At 37.9% G+C, this 15,951-nt stretch overlaps 1 protein-coding gene across 4 annotated transcripts in view; it reads left to right on the top strand.

The window, feature by feature from the left end:
- The window catches only part of SEMA3A (semaphorin 3A), a 266,016-nt gene that overhangs the window by 116,219 nt on the left and 133,846 nt on the right, over positions 1-15,951 (top strand). For all 4 annotated transcript variants that reach the window (XM_039913932.1, XM_029077340.2, XM_029077341.2 and 1 more), the window contains 2 exons: positions 12,056-12,213; positions 15,446-15,508. In XM_039913932.1, coding sequence (XP_039769866.1) covers positions 12,056-12,213; positions 15,446-15,508 — 221 coding nt within the window. The remainder of the gene's footprint in view (positions 1-12,055; positions 12,214-15,445; positions 15,509-15,951) is intronic.

Here is a 15,951-nt window from a genome sequence, read left to right as displayed (position 1 = left end):
ATTTGTATACCCACACTGAGGATTGCTCTCAAAATCTCACACAAAAGTCAACTGTTTCGTAAGTCTGTTTGGAAACAGTTGTGGCCTAGTGGAAAGAACACAGGATTGGGATTCAGAAGACCCGACTCCTAGGCTTTATTCTGCCACTTGTCTGCTCTGGAACCTTGGGCATGTCACCTAACTTCTGTCTGCCTCATCTGTAAAATGAGGTTAATACCTGTTCTCCCTCCTTAGATTACAAGCCCTGATTAGGACAGGTTCTGTCTTTTGTGATTAGATTATATCTCCCTTAGTGGTTGGCACGTGGTCAGGTATTAATAAATATGAATTTAAAATGAAGAAATGTGTGCCCGTTGTTGGGTTGGGATTGTCTCTGTTGCTGAATTCTACTTTCCAAGCTCTTAGCATAGTGCTCTGCGCACAGTAAGTGCTCAGTAAATATGACTGAATGAAGAAATGAAAAAAGCCTCCATGAGAAAAAAAATGTTATGATCGTTGTAAAGATGAGATTGTTTATTTCATTTTTACTAATTTGATAATGCCAACCTTTTTCTAAAATCCTATTTTACCAGGTGTTGCAGCATGATCACTAGGTAAAAACTCCTGTAATCATTTTCAGGATATCAGGGTACATAACCTTTCTGTAACTCCCAAGTGAAATGCTGATAGCTGTGTTCTCTTTCCTTTGAAGTCTAGTAAAATGATAATGCAACTGTTTATACATAATGTGCTTTCTTGGCTAAACCCTCTCTGAATTCCATTTCTTGATAAGTGGTCTATTTGCTGAATAAGCATTTTCCACTACCTGAATCGAGGCTTTCACAGCAATATCACTTATGCTTCTTGACAGCTAATGAAGTGACTTAATAGGGCTGATAAACTCTGGTGTCTAATAGCATTTTTAGTTAGAGATTTCTGAATGAGGTGAGAGTAATTAAATTCCCCAGACAAGTCCAGCTATGAACTTTTTATCTATTCCTTCATTCATATTTTTAAAATATATATTTTTCTAAGAAGATAGTATTATAAAAATTAAAGTTGCAGTTGTATAATAAGTTAGCAAAAAGACTCAATGCCTGTAGGAAAGGATAATTTTATAAAAACAAATTTCTGTTTGGAAATACAAATTCTCCTATGCTTTCTACCAACTTGTGGCCCCTTTTAATGGTGGCATCAAGCCTAATAGAAAACAAAATAAAATAAAAAATTGGAAATCTTATGTCACCTTTTTATTGCTCCAGTGGAGACACTACAGAATCATTAATGGGCAAGTCACTTAACTTCTCTGTGCCTCAGTTACCTCATCTGTAAAATGGGGATTAAGACTGTGAACCCCACGTGGGACATCCTGATTCCCCTGTGTCTACCCCAGTGCTTAGAACAGTGCTCGGCACATAGTAAGCGCTTAACAAATACCAACATTATTATTAATCGGAATCTTTCATACCGCTTTTGTGAAGCTGAGAATTGACTTGGCATTTAGACCTTAAAATGTTTAATTTTAAGATGAACAAAGAATACCTCCTATCAGGTGTCACCAGAAAAGCCAAACTGATAATACAATTTAAAATGAAGGAAACATTACTTAAAAGTGCAGCTATTTAGCCAAAAGATAATTGATGATAGTGTTATTTGTAAAGAAGTGATTGGCAGAAATAACCTTACTTAATGCTTACATACAAAATAAACATACTGAAGGAAAATGAGAAGCTTAAAAACCAGTGGCCTGAAAAAATGTTTCGTGATTCTTTTAAACAGAAATAGTTTAAAAGTTTCTTAGAACTGAATGACAGGAGGCTTATTTTCCTTTGCCTACCTGTTTAGAATCCAATTTTACATTTAGTATTTCAGTCCATCAGTAAGTCAATCAATGATATTTGTTGAGCACTTACTGTGTGCAGAACATTGAAATAAGTGCTTTTGGGAGGGTTCACTACAGTAGAGTTAGTGGACATAATTTCTGGTCTCAGGCAGGATTATTAGGTATGCTTGAAATTCATTATTTTTCCTGAACAGCATGCATGCAGAGTTTCATAGAATATCAGGTGCTTGATGTTTAATCGATAAACACCTCTTCATTAAACTTTGCAAAAGGAATTGATGGTGGTCATGCATCAGTCATTTATCAATGACCAATCGATGGTATTTAGTGAGCCCTTGCTGTGTATCACTACAACCCAACTTTTGAGAAGCAAAGGATTTTATATTAACTATCCCTTTCTTTTTGCATAGCCTGTAAATGGCCTGGTGGAAATAGCAGAGCACTGCGAGTTGGGAGCTCTAGGTTCTCATCCCAGCTCTGCAACTTGCCTCCTATGTGACCTTGAGCAAGTCACTTCACATCCTTATGCCTCAGTTTCCTTGCCTGATAAATACCTACTTAACACCTCTTCTCCTTCCTCTTGAATTTTGAGTCCTCTATACACAGAATATCAGATATGATTACCTTGTATCTATCCCAGTGCTTCGGCAGTGTTTGGGACATACATACTGCAATGATTAATACTTTCAGAGAAGAGCGGACTGATCTACAAAAAAAATCTAGGTTTTCTAACAGAAGAAACTTCAAGATATTGCACGGACATTGCTATTCCAACAGTCCTGTTCACTCGTGGGGAGGGGAGAGGGAGGTTTCCAGCTGGTTCAGTAGATTACTCTCATCTAAACAATGAGAAGACCGTAAGGCGCCATAGCTTCTGACTTACTATTTCAGGTTATCTGTGATTTCCAGACCTGCTCATCTCTGACAACTAATTTTAATCCTTGATAGGGTTAAAAGAAAACTAGGAAAAGAGCCATGGCAGGGCAAGCTAAAAGCTGGAATGATCCAGCCCAGAAAAAAGACAAGGAAGGAAGAAGCATCTCTGACCAAAAATGGGTGTATGGTTAGGCCCTCTGATCTTTTTAGGTAATAATAATAATAATAACTATGGTATTTGTTAAGCTCTTATTATGTGCCAGGCACTGTGCTGGGTTGGATACGAGCAAATTGGGTTAGACACAGTCCCTGGCCCACATTGGGCTCACAGTCTCAATTTCCATTTTACAGATGAGGTAAGTAACTGAGGCCCTGAGAAGTAAAGTGACTTGCCCAGGGTCACACAGCAGACAAGTGGTGGAGGCAGGATTAGAACCCACAGTCTTCTGACTCCCATGCCTGTGCTCTTTTAGGCCATGCTGAGGTAAGCTAAGTGTTGCATCAGAATAATCGTGGTATTTATTAAGTGATTACTCTGTCCCGAAGTGCCATGCTTAGCACTAGTGGAGATAAAAGATAATCTATTTGGACTCAGCCACTCTCCTACATTGGACTCACAATCTAAGAGGAAGGAAGAACAGTGGGTGGTCATATCCCCATTTTACAGATGAGGAAACCAAAGTACCAGAAAGATTGGGTAACTTGCCCAAGGGCTCCCAGCTGGCCAGTGACAGAAGTGGAACTAGAACCCATATGTCCTGATTCCCAGATTCATGCTCTTTTCACTGTGCTGTATTGTACTAGAATCATGATATAATCACATTTTGATTGACAGGAAGCAACATCATTGACAGAGACCAGTTTAGCTGATCTTAGTTCTAAGGTCCTAGATGGGCTTAGCTGGATGTAACATGTTCAAAGATTGTAAGTTCCTTGAGGACAGGGATTATATCTACCAACTCTACTGGAATCAGAAGAAGTCAGGGGACCTGCATTCTCATCCTGGTTCTGCTACCTGTCTGCTGTGTGATCTTGGGAAAGTTACTTAATTTCTCTGTGCCTCAGTTACCTCATCTGCAAAATGGGAATTCAACACCTTTTCTTCTTTTGCTTAGATTGAGAGCACCAAGTGTGATTTGATAATCTTGTACCTGTCCCAGTACGTAGTAACAGTACATGTCACATAGTAAGTGCTTAACAAATACAACAATTACTGTATTATTATTTTTGTTATCATTATTACTCTATTGTACTCTCTCAAGAACATAATGCAATGCTCAGCGCACAGCAAGCGCTCAATATATATCATTGATTGAAAAAAATTAGAATATTTGGGTACTGGTACCCTAAAGGCAGTAGCCAGAAAGCCAACTCCTCCAACAACACTGAGTCTTCCAGTCTTGTAGGGCATGGGTATGACATGGAACCTTGCAGAGTGGAATGCCATGGCTCACTGAAGAGACACAGGCCCAGAGGGGCAAGAGCTATATGAGGTACCCAGCAGATCAATGTTACAGGGAAAAGATCAATGATCATTGGCCAGGCTCAGCAACAGGTCTCTCATTATTGTGATAGAGGGGCTGAGTAAGGCCGGAACAATCCAGTCAGGGTGACTTAAAATTTTCCACATCCCAATTCACGCAAACTTGAGGTAATGGATCAAGAGCCCATTTGCAGAACAGTACAGTGCAAGGGAGATGTTTCATTCTTCGCATTTGTGTCACTGGGTTGCTGGAACTAAAAATCCCAGGACCCCACTGGAGCAATTAACACAGGTGTGGAAACAATGAAGACCAGGGCTGTGCCCCCTGAAAATGAGGACGGGGAACATCTCTGGCCATGCTTAGGTCCATTGATTTTACACAATGCACTACTGCAGTCCTGATGGTTACCATCCAGGGATATCATTCAGGGGAACTAGTGGAGGGCAGACCATATTGGAACAGATCCTGAATTTCTTTTCCATGGAGATTCCATAAAGAGTTTCCTCCATTTAAGGGTTTCTGAGCTTGCACCAGAAAATGCAAGAAGGTAGCTGCTCTTCAGGCAATATGGAGAAACCACGGGAAATCTAGAGAAATTGAGAAGACAACCTTTGGTAGGCCCACTTGCTGGGGCTAAATCAGCTCAGGGACAGGAGAAAGCTTGAGAGAGAAATATTATTGACAGGTCATCCTGCTGAATGATGGATGAACCTTTCTAAAGAGACTTAGCCAATTCCACTTATATGATTTTCTGTTTATTTGTGGTAAATGTTTCAACAGTTGAAGCAATTAGTGCACTACTTAGTGAATTCCTACTTTAAGTCAACATGGGTGTGACTCTTCAAATGACTGTAGAACAGTTTATCTCTTATCACAGTAACCAAATCTAAATAAGGGCTGCTTTCATTCAGATTCAGTAGGACGCAGGAATGCATGAATGAAATTTGTTATTAGAGAGCAATTTCTTCTCAAACCTTTGTTTCCTTAGTGGTTCCAATATATCAAACAAAAATATTGCACACAAAATTTTGCAAAACTGGAAGTTCATGTATATTAAGCATTCTAAAATAGGAAAATACGACAATCAGAATTGAATTTCTAGTGACAAAATATCACTGTATCTTGATTTGTTAAAAAAAATTAGAATTTTGAGTGAAGTCCTGTGGGCTAGTCTCTGAAAGAAGAAATCCCAGCAGTTACTCTACTCTCTTTTGTTCCAGCTCTACTAAAATCTCCATCCCCATCTCCATGAACTTTTTGACTCCTGTAAAAGTCTGCTACCAGATATTTCTGGCAGTTTTTCCCTATCTTTGGAAAATTTGAAGGCCTTTTTCAAACTCTAACTTGAATAGTTAATACCATATTTTTGAAGCAGTCATGAAATTGCCTCTGATGTTACTCATATCATTGTTTAAAAAATAAAAATAAATGTTGGTATTTGTATAGCGCTTACTATGTGCAGAGCACTGTTCTAAGCACTGGGGTATACAGGGTAATCAGGTTGTCCCACATGAGGTTCACAGTCCTAATCCCCATTTTACAGATGAGGTAACTGAGGCTCAGAGAAGTTAAGTGACTTTCCCACAGTCACACAGTTGACAAGTAGCAAAGCCGGGATTTGAACACATGACCTCTAACTCCCAAGCCCGGACTCTTTCCACTGAGCCACACTGCTTCTAATGTGGGTATTTGTTAAACTCTTACTATGTGCAGAGCACTGTTCTAAGCAGTGGGGTAGATACAGGGTAATTAGGTTGTCCCACGTGAGGCTCACAGTTAATCCCCATTTTACAGATGAGGTAACTGAGGCCCAGAGAAGTTACGTGACTTTCCCACAGTCACACGGCTGACAAGTGGCAGAGCCAGGAATCGAACCCATGACCGCTGACTCCCAAGCCCGGACTCTTTCCACTGAGCCATGCTGCTTTCCACTGAGCCAGACATACCCACCAAGGTGGTGTAGCAAATGAATAACATTTCTTCTTGTACAATGTTGCTTGAATGCTTGAGATGAAGATTAATGATTTTCTTCGAGCCTTGCTGACTCAAATTAAGAAAAATACCTTGAGAGTAATAAGTTAACAAGCCAGAAGCACTCAGAGTAGCAGCACAGTTCTAGAAACAGAGAGGGTGCTCTTTCCCACCTTATTCTTCCTAGCTTTGGAAAGAAACTCAGCTCACAAACCTGAAAGGATAGAGTCATCTACATGAATATGGCCATATGAACCATGAGATGGAATACTAAAAAATGATGTTCTCTCTCATACGTGAATTGGTAGAACAATGCTTCAGTGATGCTAACTTTGGACATCTCAATCCCATCAGTGGATAACTACATTTGAGATTAAAGTACCAACATAAATGATTGAGAACCAAAATGCTTAGTAATAATGAAATGAGCTTTTAAATGTTTGGTTGGGGTGAATGATAACTTACAATGTGTGTGGTCCTGGATGCCAATATTAAATGTCTAAATTGCATAGAAAGGATTAGTGTAACCATTTGGGCTGTAAGGAAATATAATAAAGCAGATCATTATCTTCCTGGAAAGTGCAAGAGAAATGGACTGACATCAGGTAGAATGAGATGTTGAAATTCAGGTGTTCTAAACCAGTTCTCTCAAACTAAAGTTGGCAAGATCATTGGCTAGGGCTCATTAAGCAACAATAAGCCCAACATTTTTCTCCTTTTAACTAGTCTCTTTCCATTCCTCTCTGGCTTTCCTCCTCCCCACCGTGGCCTCTACCTTAGAAAAATAAGATTTCACCATAGTATTGACCATTTCTGAAATGAAAGAAAGAAATATGTCAATACTGATCTTATTAGAATAGTGCAGATGTTGGTATATTTTGAATTTTTATTTTTATAATGGCATTATGAGGACCATGTATGTTGTGAAATAGAAATGACCCATTTTGAGCACTCTTGAAATCCAGTAAAGCAAATTAGCCATAGGAGCCTTCTTGTCTTAAATCCACTAATGGTGGATTCAAAGTTTTCAGTTCAGGGTATCTTGGTTGTTTCTTCATTTAAGTTATTTTTGGGAACCTGAAGATCCTCAAGGATAGAGTGACTTGAATGTCATAAATTTTTGATATCCAGATGTCTTCTGGCCCAATGTTTCCTCACCAACAGTTGGACAACTAATCCTCTAAAAGCAGGTGTTTGATTTATATATAAAAACAATTTTGGAAAGGGACACATTCTTATCTTCACCTGTAGTGTGATGCAATGTTTAATCATTTGTAGGGTCAGTAAATTATCCTGTAAAACGTTTGCCTGGTTTTGGGGAAAGCATCTTTTCTTGGCCTTGTGCTCAGTCTGATGGCAGAGTTACTACGTGATTAAAAAGTCCAGAAAACAGGAACAATTGAAAAGATCAGAAGAATAAAGGGATCAGGATAACCACAAACCTTACTTTTTCCTGCCATCCCAATTTTCTAAACCACATGAACAAAATAATCAAGCTTACATTTTTTGTACAGAAAAGCTTCAAATTATGTGATTCTGTCTGTGTTATACGTGAATTAGCAAACCATAGGGGAAAAAATAACTCTCTAAAGTATGTGTGTGACTCTTGTATACATTTCTAAATAACTTAAAGTCAACAGGAATAGTAGCTTCTGAAGTATTAAGAGATATTCCAAGCAATAATTTAGGACATCTGCAAAAATCCATGAGGAAGGCTATGAAATTACACAATGGATCCAACAGAGAAGCAGCATGGCATAGTGGATGCAGCACAAGCCTAAGAGTCAGAAGGTCATAGGTTCTAATCCCGGTTCTCCCACTTGTCTGCTGTGAAGCCTTGGACAAGTCACTTCACTTCTTCGTGCCTCATTTACCTCATCTGTAAAATGGGGATTGAGATTGTGAGCCCTATGTGGGACAGGGGCTTGTCCAACCCAATTTGCTTATATTCACCCCAGTGCTTAGAACAATGCCTGGCACAAAGTAAGCACTTAACAAATACCATTATTATTATTATGTAGAAGCAGCATGGCTTAGTGGATAAATCATTGGCCTGGGAGTCAGAAGGAGCTGGGTTCTAATTCTGGTGCTGCCACTTGTCTGCTGCATGGCCTTAGTCAACTCACTTTACTTCTCTGTGCCTGCTACCTCATCTGTAAACTGGGGATTAAGACCCCAAGCCTTATGTGGGACAGGGACTGTGTCCAACCTGATGAGCTCCTATTTACCCTAGCACTTAGAACAGTTCTTGACACATAGCAAGTGCTTAACAGACACCATCATTATCATTATTATTCACTGATTTTACAATACCACGTTGGTCCAGGGTAAAGAGCATGTCTCAGTGAGTCAAGAGACAGCTAATTCTGGTCCTGGCTCTGAAAGCTGTGAAATAACCTAGCCATCAGTTGTGCGTGTTTCTGAATTTAAAAAAATATCTAGCATTTTCCAAAGGTAGGAGGAGAATGCTAGAAATATCTGGCAGTGGATTCTTACAGGAATCAAAAAGCTCATGGAGATGGGCAGGCTGAGCAGGAATCTTGAAAAACAATTGAGTCATTCCTACAGAAAGAGCTAAGAATATAACTTTCAGTCTTTCACAAAATAAAGGCAATTTGCACGACTTAGCAACATGAGGGCTTCTCTGACCACACACATGATAGAGGTCCTTGAAAGAGGAAAGTACTATTTTTTATGTATGAAAGTCTAGTTCATATAAGTGATGAACTTACCATACCATACCATACCATCTGTATTTTTTTTAAATAGCCAATGCTGAATATTTAACATAGGAGAAATCAGTACTAATGTCATTTAACTTTTTAAGTTAGAACACTTTGATCCAGTCACTTTTTTGTAAGTATCTTGATTTATCTTCATGATGACCAACAGGTGCATAATTGCATGGTATGGATGTGAAGAATTGCTTATCATTGTTTCTACCAAGAGTGTTTCTTATCAAGTTTATTGTCTACTGAGGCAATTAATAGAATACTAAAAATAACATTAGTTGATGAACAAATTGATTTTCAGATGGGGAATAATTTATTAGCATTGATTAATCCAAAGTCATCTTCTCTTGAGTAGCCAGAACACAGATGTCAAATAAAGGCTATTTTATAGAAGCTGGTGATAGGAACAAACACAAATCCAAGGATTTAAAAATAAGCAGTGAGATTCGGGGGATTAGAAATAAGATATTGAAGTTTTCACCTCAAGGTCACTGGCAAGAATCTATCTTGTTTTGAATGGTCAATGTTGTCATCTCTTGGTTATTTAGTTGTTTGTTTTTCTTGTGAAGTAGATTGTAGATTGCCCTCTTCTTACATTAGGAAGTATTGATTTTTCATCTTTTAAATGACCTGCTCTTTACAACAGCCACTACAACAGCTCTTTACAACAGCTGCTAGAGAAGCAGTGTGGCTCAGTGGAAAGAGCATGGGCTTGGGAGTCAGAGGTCATGGGTTCGAATCCTGGCTCCGCCACTTGTCAGCTGTGTGACTGTGGGCAAGTCACTTAACTTCTCTGTACCTCAGTTACCTCATCTATAAAATGGGGATGAAGACTGTGAGCCTCACGTGGGACAACCTGATTGCCCTGTATCTACCCCAGCGCTTAGAACAGTGCTCTGCACATAGTAAGCGCTTAACAAATACCAACATATATTATTATTATTATTATTATTAACAGCCCTAATTCGGCAGTCTGTGATTGTTATGCTGATTGTGTGAAAGAATAAAGCAAAAGGGTTGATTACCTCAATAACAGTCACACTCTGAGTTAGACATACAACTGGACTTTCCTCTTTCTATGGTTTATTGCACCACATGCCTGGATTTCCTTTCCATAGGGGGTGCATCAGTCTTTGGGAAATATCTTTTTAAAGCAGAGAACTTGCATTTTATTTGTGGCAGTGTCTCTACTTTCTCCATATAGAGTCTTGTTGTGGATTTATATCTAAGACTTCACTATCAGACATTAGTGTTTGTGTTCAGATTCTCCCAAATGGGTTGAAGCGAGGACATTTTTAAAAACACCTTGGGTATCTTTGCACACTGTAATTATCTGGGATAGACTAACAAACTTTTCCTAGGTGCAAGCAGAGCTGGTGGGCTATATAATGGGTGTATACCCTAAGTATAGCTAGGCTGCCCAGTTATGTATACTTTGTAGACCAGGCATAACCATGATAGACCAGAAAATAATCTATTATTCAACCCACAGCTATTTTCCCATAAGGCCACCCAGCTCCTTCGAAAGTGAGCAGATCCTTTTCAGTTCAGGATGGATTTATCTGTTGCCGAATTGTACATTCCAAGAACTTAGTACGGTGCTCTGCACATAGTAATCACTCAATAAATATGATTGAATAATTTATTCCTTTGGTGGAAGACTGAGCCACAGTTGTCAGATTATTCTTTCCTCCATTCACACATCACAGTATCTAGTGTCTAGTATCTAGTGAGATAATTAAAGACAGAGTTTAGCTCCTTTCCATGACCTCCTGGACTCAAAAGGAAGAAGAAAACCCAGAGTAAAAACAATATAGTAAACTTGAACAGGGCAAAGAAAGAACCAATCCCTAGTTAAAGAATTTACGTTAGAAGGAAGGTGAATCAGTGTCATTTGTGGTTGAGGCTGTTTCAAGATATGTGAGTTGGGACCCTGGGGGATTGTTCTCCCTGTTGCTGCTTAATTTACACATCTCCACGGAATCAAGGAAGGCTTCTATCAGTCAATAATGGTATTTATTGAGCATTTACTGTGTGCAGAGCATTATACTTAGCACATGGGAGAATACAATCCACCAGTTACACTGAGAAGCCTTCCTTGAGAAGGTTGGAATTACGAGATTGGATTTGAATATAGAGAATAAGACATAATTCCAGGCTTTAAAGCTGGAGCTGAATAAGGTTTTCTAGAGAAGCATAGAAGGAGTGATCAGGGGAAGAATGGGGAAATGAAAAATAGGGCTGCGCAAGATGAACAGGCAACGTATGTGGAAGATGCAAGTGATGAAACATTTATCAACACAAATCAACTTTAATAAATGTACCATAATACAAGAGTTCTCCATAGAAGCTTTAGTTTGCAATTATCTATTCATCAAATCATTTTACTCATTCAAGAATGTTTATGCTCCTTGAAAGACATTAAACATATGGCTGCATTTACTCTGAATGGGGGGAGGGATTCAACTGGGATGGAGGTACCGCTTTTCAAGTTGGACAGATGTTAGTAGTTCACTGAAATAAATCTTGGAAGCAGAGAAAGCACTGAAAAATGACAATGTGTAAACCGCTGATATAGCGAATGAGTGCCTAAGGGGTGGACTTAGGTTCACTTTATCAGAAACATAAGTATTTGAACTTTATTTGAAATGTGTAATGGTAAATAGGTCCAATCAACTGATATATCTATATCTAATATATCTACACTCATGTCTACAGCTATACTTTAGATTTTTTCCTTATCTTCATACTTACATATATATACACATATATACGTCAGGACAAAAGTCCAAAAAGAATATGCCTTTGGACATTGCCTTTATTGACTGTGGCATTTAGCCATTCTATTTTAACTTATTTTCACTTAAAGAAGCTGATAAATTTAAGCCCTGAATTGACCTTGATAATTTGCTTTCTCCTGTTCTGTTTCTCCTGTCAGTTGAATCACTCTGAACCAGAAACTCCATTTATATGATCTGGAATTGCCTATATGGCTTCAGTTTCCTGATACATGTGACCACCAACAAGATTTGTTTGTTATATTCTACTTCAAGGAAATCTTCACTGCTAGATACATCAGAGAAGGCATCTCTAATAGCACTGTCTGCAATAGCCTGGATTCTTCTGCAGCATCGAAATAACATCCATTGTCTTGCTTTGTTACCTTACAGAAATGTTGGAATCCAACAATGTAATCACCTTCAGTGGCCTAGCCAACAGCTCCAGTTACCACACTTTCCTTTTGGATGAGGAACGGAGTCGGCTCTATGTTGGAGCAAAAGACCACATATTTTCATTCAACCTGGTTAATATCAAGGATTTTCAAAAGGTACCTTCATTCTAATGCATGCACTCTAATTCTTACTAAGCAGCCAGTCATATGCAATTGTACACGTTCGCTACTGAGAGAAAATGCTTTTGAGCAATTGCTAGAGCCTTTGAGATGCAAATAAAGAGCATTTAATGCAGCTATAAGAAGAAAAGATAATACGCTCAAGCAATAAAAGTCACCAACATAGGGATTGTGGAGAATTTATGATTCCTAGGAGATGAATTGTAGAAAAGCACACAATTCAGTTTAATATTCTGTAATTATATCTGTCCTGCTGTGTTAGAAGTGTGCAGACAATCGGAGCTTTACCGTATTTTACAAGAACAAAGAATAATTGGTTTTCTATAGTATGAAAGTTTTTTCTACAACTGTGAAAAAGTTAAGTGTTAAAGATAGAAAGCTTTCTACTATTTGTACGGTATTTCTTTTTAGTATCTATTTCAGTAGGCTGGTTATGGCCTTCCAGTATCAGTCTATGAATTGCAAAAAAAAAAAAAAAAGAAAATTAATTCCACAGATTACCATAGCCATACACAAATATTCTAAACTATATACTTCCCAATAGTCAATAGCTATATGTTTAATTCATTCAGGAACCAGGATGTCTATTAAACCATTTCATGCCAAAGAGTACTATTACAATGTCCTTCTGAAAGTACAGTTCAGAGATTAGGAATGTGGATTTTTTTTCTTCTCAAATAAATGAGTGTGTGTGATTGTGCTACTCATAGCAATTAATCATATTTATTGAGTGCTATCTGTTTGGAGAACACTGTATTCAGCACTTGGGAGAGTACAATGTAACAGACTTGGTAGAAACATTTCCTGACCACGATGACTAGAGTCTTTTAAAGTGGTGGCAGATTGTTAAAAGTTCTTTGCGGTTGATGAGTAACACTATTTTCTCTAAAGCGGTGTTAAATTGACAGTGTCATGGAATCTCATAGTGTCATAGAGAAGGGCCTCACAGAGAAGAGAATTTTCCCTAAATAGTTATTCTTGCATCTTTTTCCACATATATCTCAAAATATGAAATCTGAGCACATTTAGAAAGTTGATGACGCACAATTTTCAGGGTTTATTATAGGATCAAATGGTTTTACTTTTTGGCAATAAATTTTGCATCACTTCTACCCCAGTTTTTTTGCTGATATCACTGTTGTTTTTGATCCTTTACATGTCTAGAAACTTCTTTGGATTTATAGTAATACATGTCCAAATCTGAAATAAGGGAAGCTATCCATTTATACAACGTAAAGAAAAAGGTTAAAAAGTAATTTTGTATACATATTTTGGAACCGATGCATTGAAACTGTATTTATATGATCTTGAATTGTGTTTGGAGTTCCATTTTTTGTAAAAAAATATTTAAAACTCACTGATACTGCCATCACAAAAACTTCCATCCAGATATGATAAATTGTCCTTTAATCTCCTTTAATAAATTGTCCTTTTCATGATTTCCTGAAATACATTTATCCTATACCACAAACATAAATATCCTTCAGACAAACTGTGCTCCAAAAGGATTACTATCTATTTTGATGACCCTCATATATGTCATGAAATTTTAAAAAAAAACAATTATCAAACATTTATTTATAAGCAAATCCCTATTCTTTTTTTAAAGGTAATTGTTTAAGTCAAATAATGGAGAGTGGACAGTAGGAAAGTTCAGTTTGGTTCTGAATATCCAACTCCTGTCCATCCAATTTTCCATAATTATAGAGGTAGGTATTGCACTCCCCACAAACAATTACTGAGCACTCACAGTGTGCACAGCACTGTATTAAGTGCTTGGGAGAGTTCAATACAATAGAGTTAGTAGAGACAATCTATTCTCACAGTAGTTAAACTGTTTCTTTGGTCTGGAGTCCAATAACAGTCTTTTCTGGAAGTTTCAACCTTTATTAACTTAATGTGAAGAACCATCAGGTCAGGACCATTTTATAAATTATTGCGGAAAACACTCAAAAATAAATAGATCCCTTATATGGTTCTGAAGATCTCTGTCTCATTTTTTAAATATTGATAACACACAGACACATATTTCACTTGTTCAATTCTGGATTAATAATATAAAAAAGATCCTTAATCACACTCTTCATCCCCATTTTACTGATGAGCTTACTGAGACCCAGAGAAGTTAAGTGACTTGACCAAGGTCACACAGAGCCAAGATGTGGCAAAGCTGGGATTAGAACCCAGGTACTTCTGATTTCCAGGGCCATGCTCTATCCGCTAAATCATGCTACTTCTCTAAGTATGCGTATAGATAGATGATGGATAGATACACAGATTGATAGCTAGATCCCACTACAGTTTTTAAATCAATTTTCCCTTGGATCTTTCTTGAATTTTTTTTTAAATTAGCCCTATGATCATTCATATCTGAGCCTCCAAATGTATCACAACCAGACATTATGTGATGATCATGTTTTAGTCTACATGTAATGTCTAAAAGCTTTTTAACTGATGTGAATTATTGACCATGATGTTCTCTGAATATTTTCTGAAGGACATAAGCCAAATTTTTTCCAATATAAGGCAGTATAACTAGGCTTGCAGTATACCAAGGAAAATGAATTAATCTTCCCCAATGCAAATCTGAGGTTTTTATATTTCCAGGCTATTGTGGATATTCTACACATTAAAGTCTATGGTTTATTGCTACTCAGAGATACTACATATATGAGGCACTCACCTTCTACTGCGTGACCAATTATTCTTTCAATCAAGCATATTTATAGAATGCTTATTCTGTGCAGAGCACACTGGCAGGTGGGATTTGGGGCACTCCACAGTTTGTAAGAAGCTGGAAAAAAAGTTATGGATTATATGGCCTCCCTTACCTTAAATTTTACTGATTGGAGATAGGATGGTGACCTGGATGTTGAAGAGGGCAAAAGTGTAGGGCAGGGTGAAGAAAAAGGAGAGACTCATTGCTTTTTCAAGTGTTTGATATAAAGATAAATAGGACACTGGGGTGGACAACCTGGTGTTGGCCCGAAGTCCCAAAGAATTCATAACCCCTTTCAGCCTCACGGACATCTTGGCATGCCACAAATAGCACCTGATATTTAACAGTGGTGGGCCTAGCAGAGAGAACAGTTATCAGTTTCTGGAAGGAACTTGTACTGACTTAAGTTAAAGTTCATTAAACTAACTTGGGAATTCTGACATGAAACTTCAAACTGATAAAAAGTGGTTTTTTATCATCTTTCTTTAGATTGTCTGGCCTGTATCTCACGCACGAAGAGATGAGTGTAAATGGGCTGGAAAAGATATTCTGGTGAGTAATCGGATTGATTCTCAAATGTTTTTAATTATTTATAAATACATATTTAAAACATTAAAACTAATAGTGACGGTAGGCATCGTAATGACTAAGGTTTCACACACAAGGAAGGTAAATAGATATTTCCAGAAAGAAGGAACGATGAGTTGGTTGTTGTCCTCAGATATGATTGCTTGCCACACCTGCAGGTTCAAATGCAAGAGGCTTCACTTCTGGTTGAAGAGCAGCTGGAAAAGCCATAGCCAGGTTGGCTCCAGGGTAAAGCAGTGAGCAATGCCTGAAAATCTTCTTCTGGGATTTTATGGATTCTGGAAAATTATCTGATCTTAGGTGCCTTAAATAACCTATCTCAAAAAAATTGCTGAAGTGGTTTGTCATTTATCTAGTGTTTAGGACAGCCCCTAAATGGATCCATCAGTTGTCAGACATAGAATGGT

The sequence above is a fragment of the Ornithorhynchus anatinus genome, chromosome 13, assembly GCF_004115215.2.
Source record: "Ornithorhynchus anatinus isolate Pmale09 chromosome 13, mOrnAna1.pri.v4, whole genome shotgun sequence".
NCBI lineage: Eukaryota > Metazoa > Chordata > Mammalia > Monotremata > Ornithorhynchidae > Ornithorhynchus > Ornithorhynchus anatinus.
Note: the sequence above shows the minus strand (reverse complement) of the source record. Positions and strands in the feature narration are given on the sequence as shown.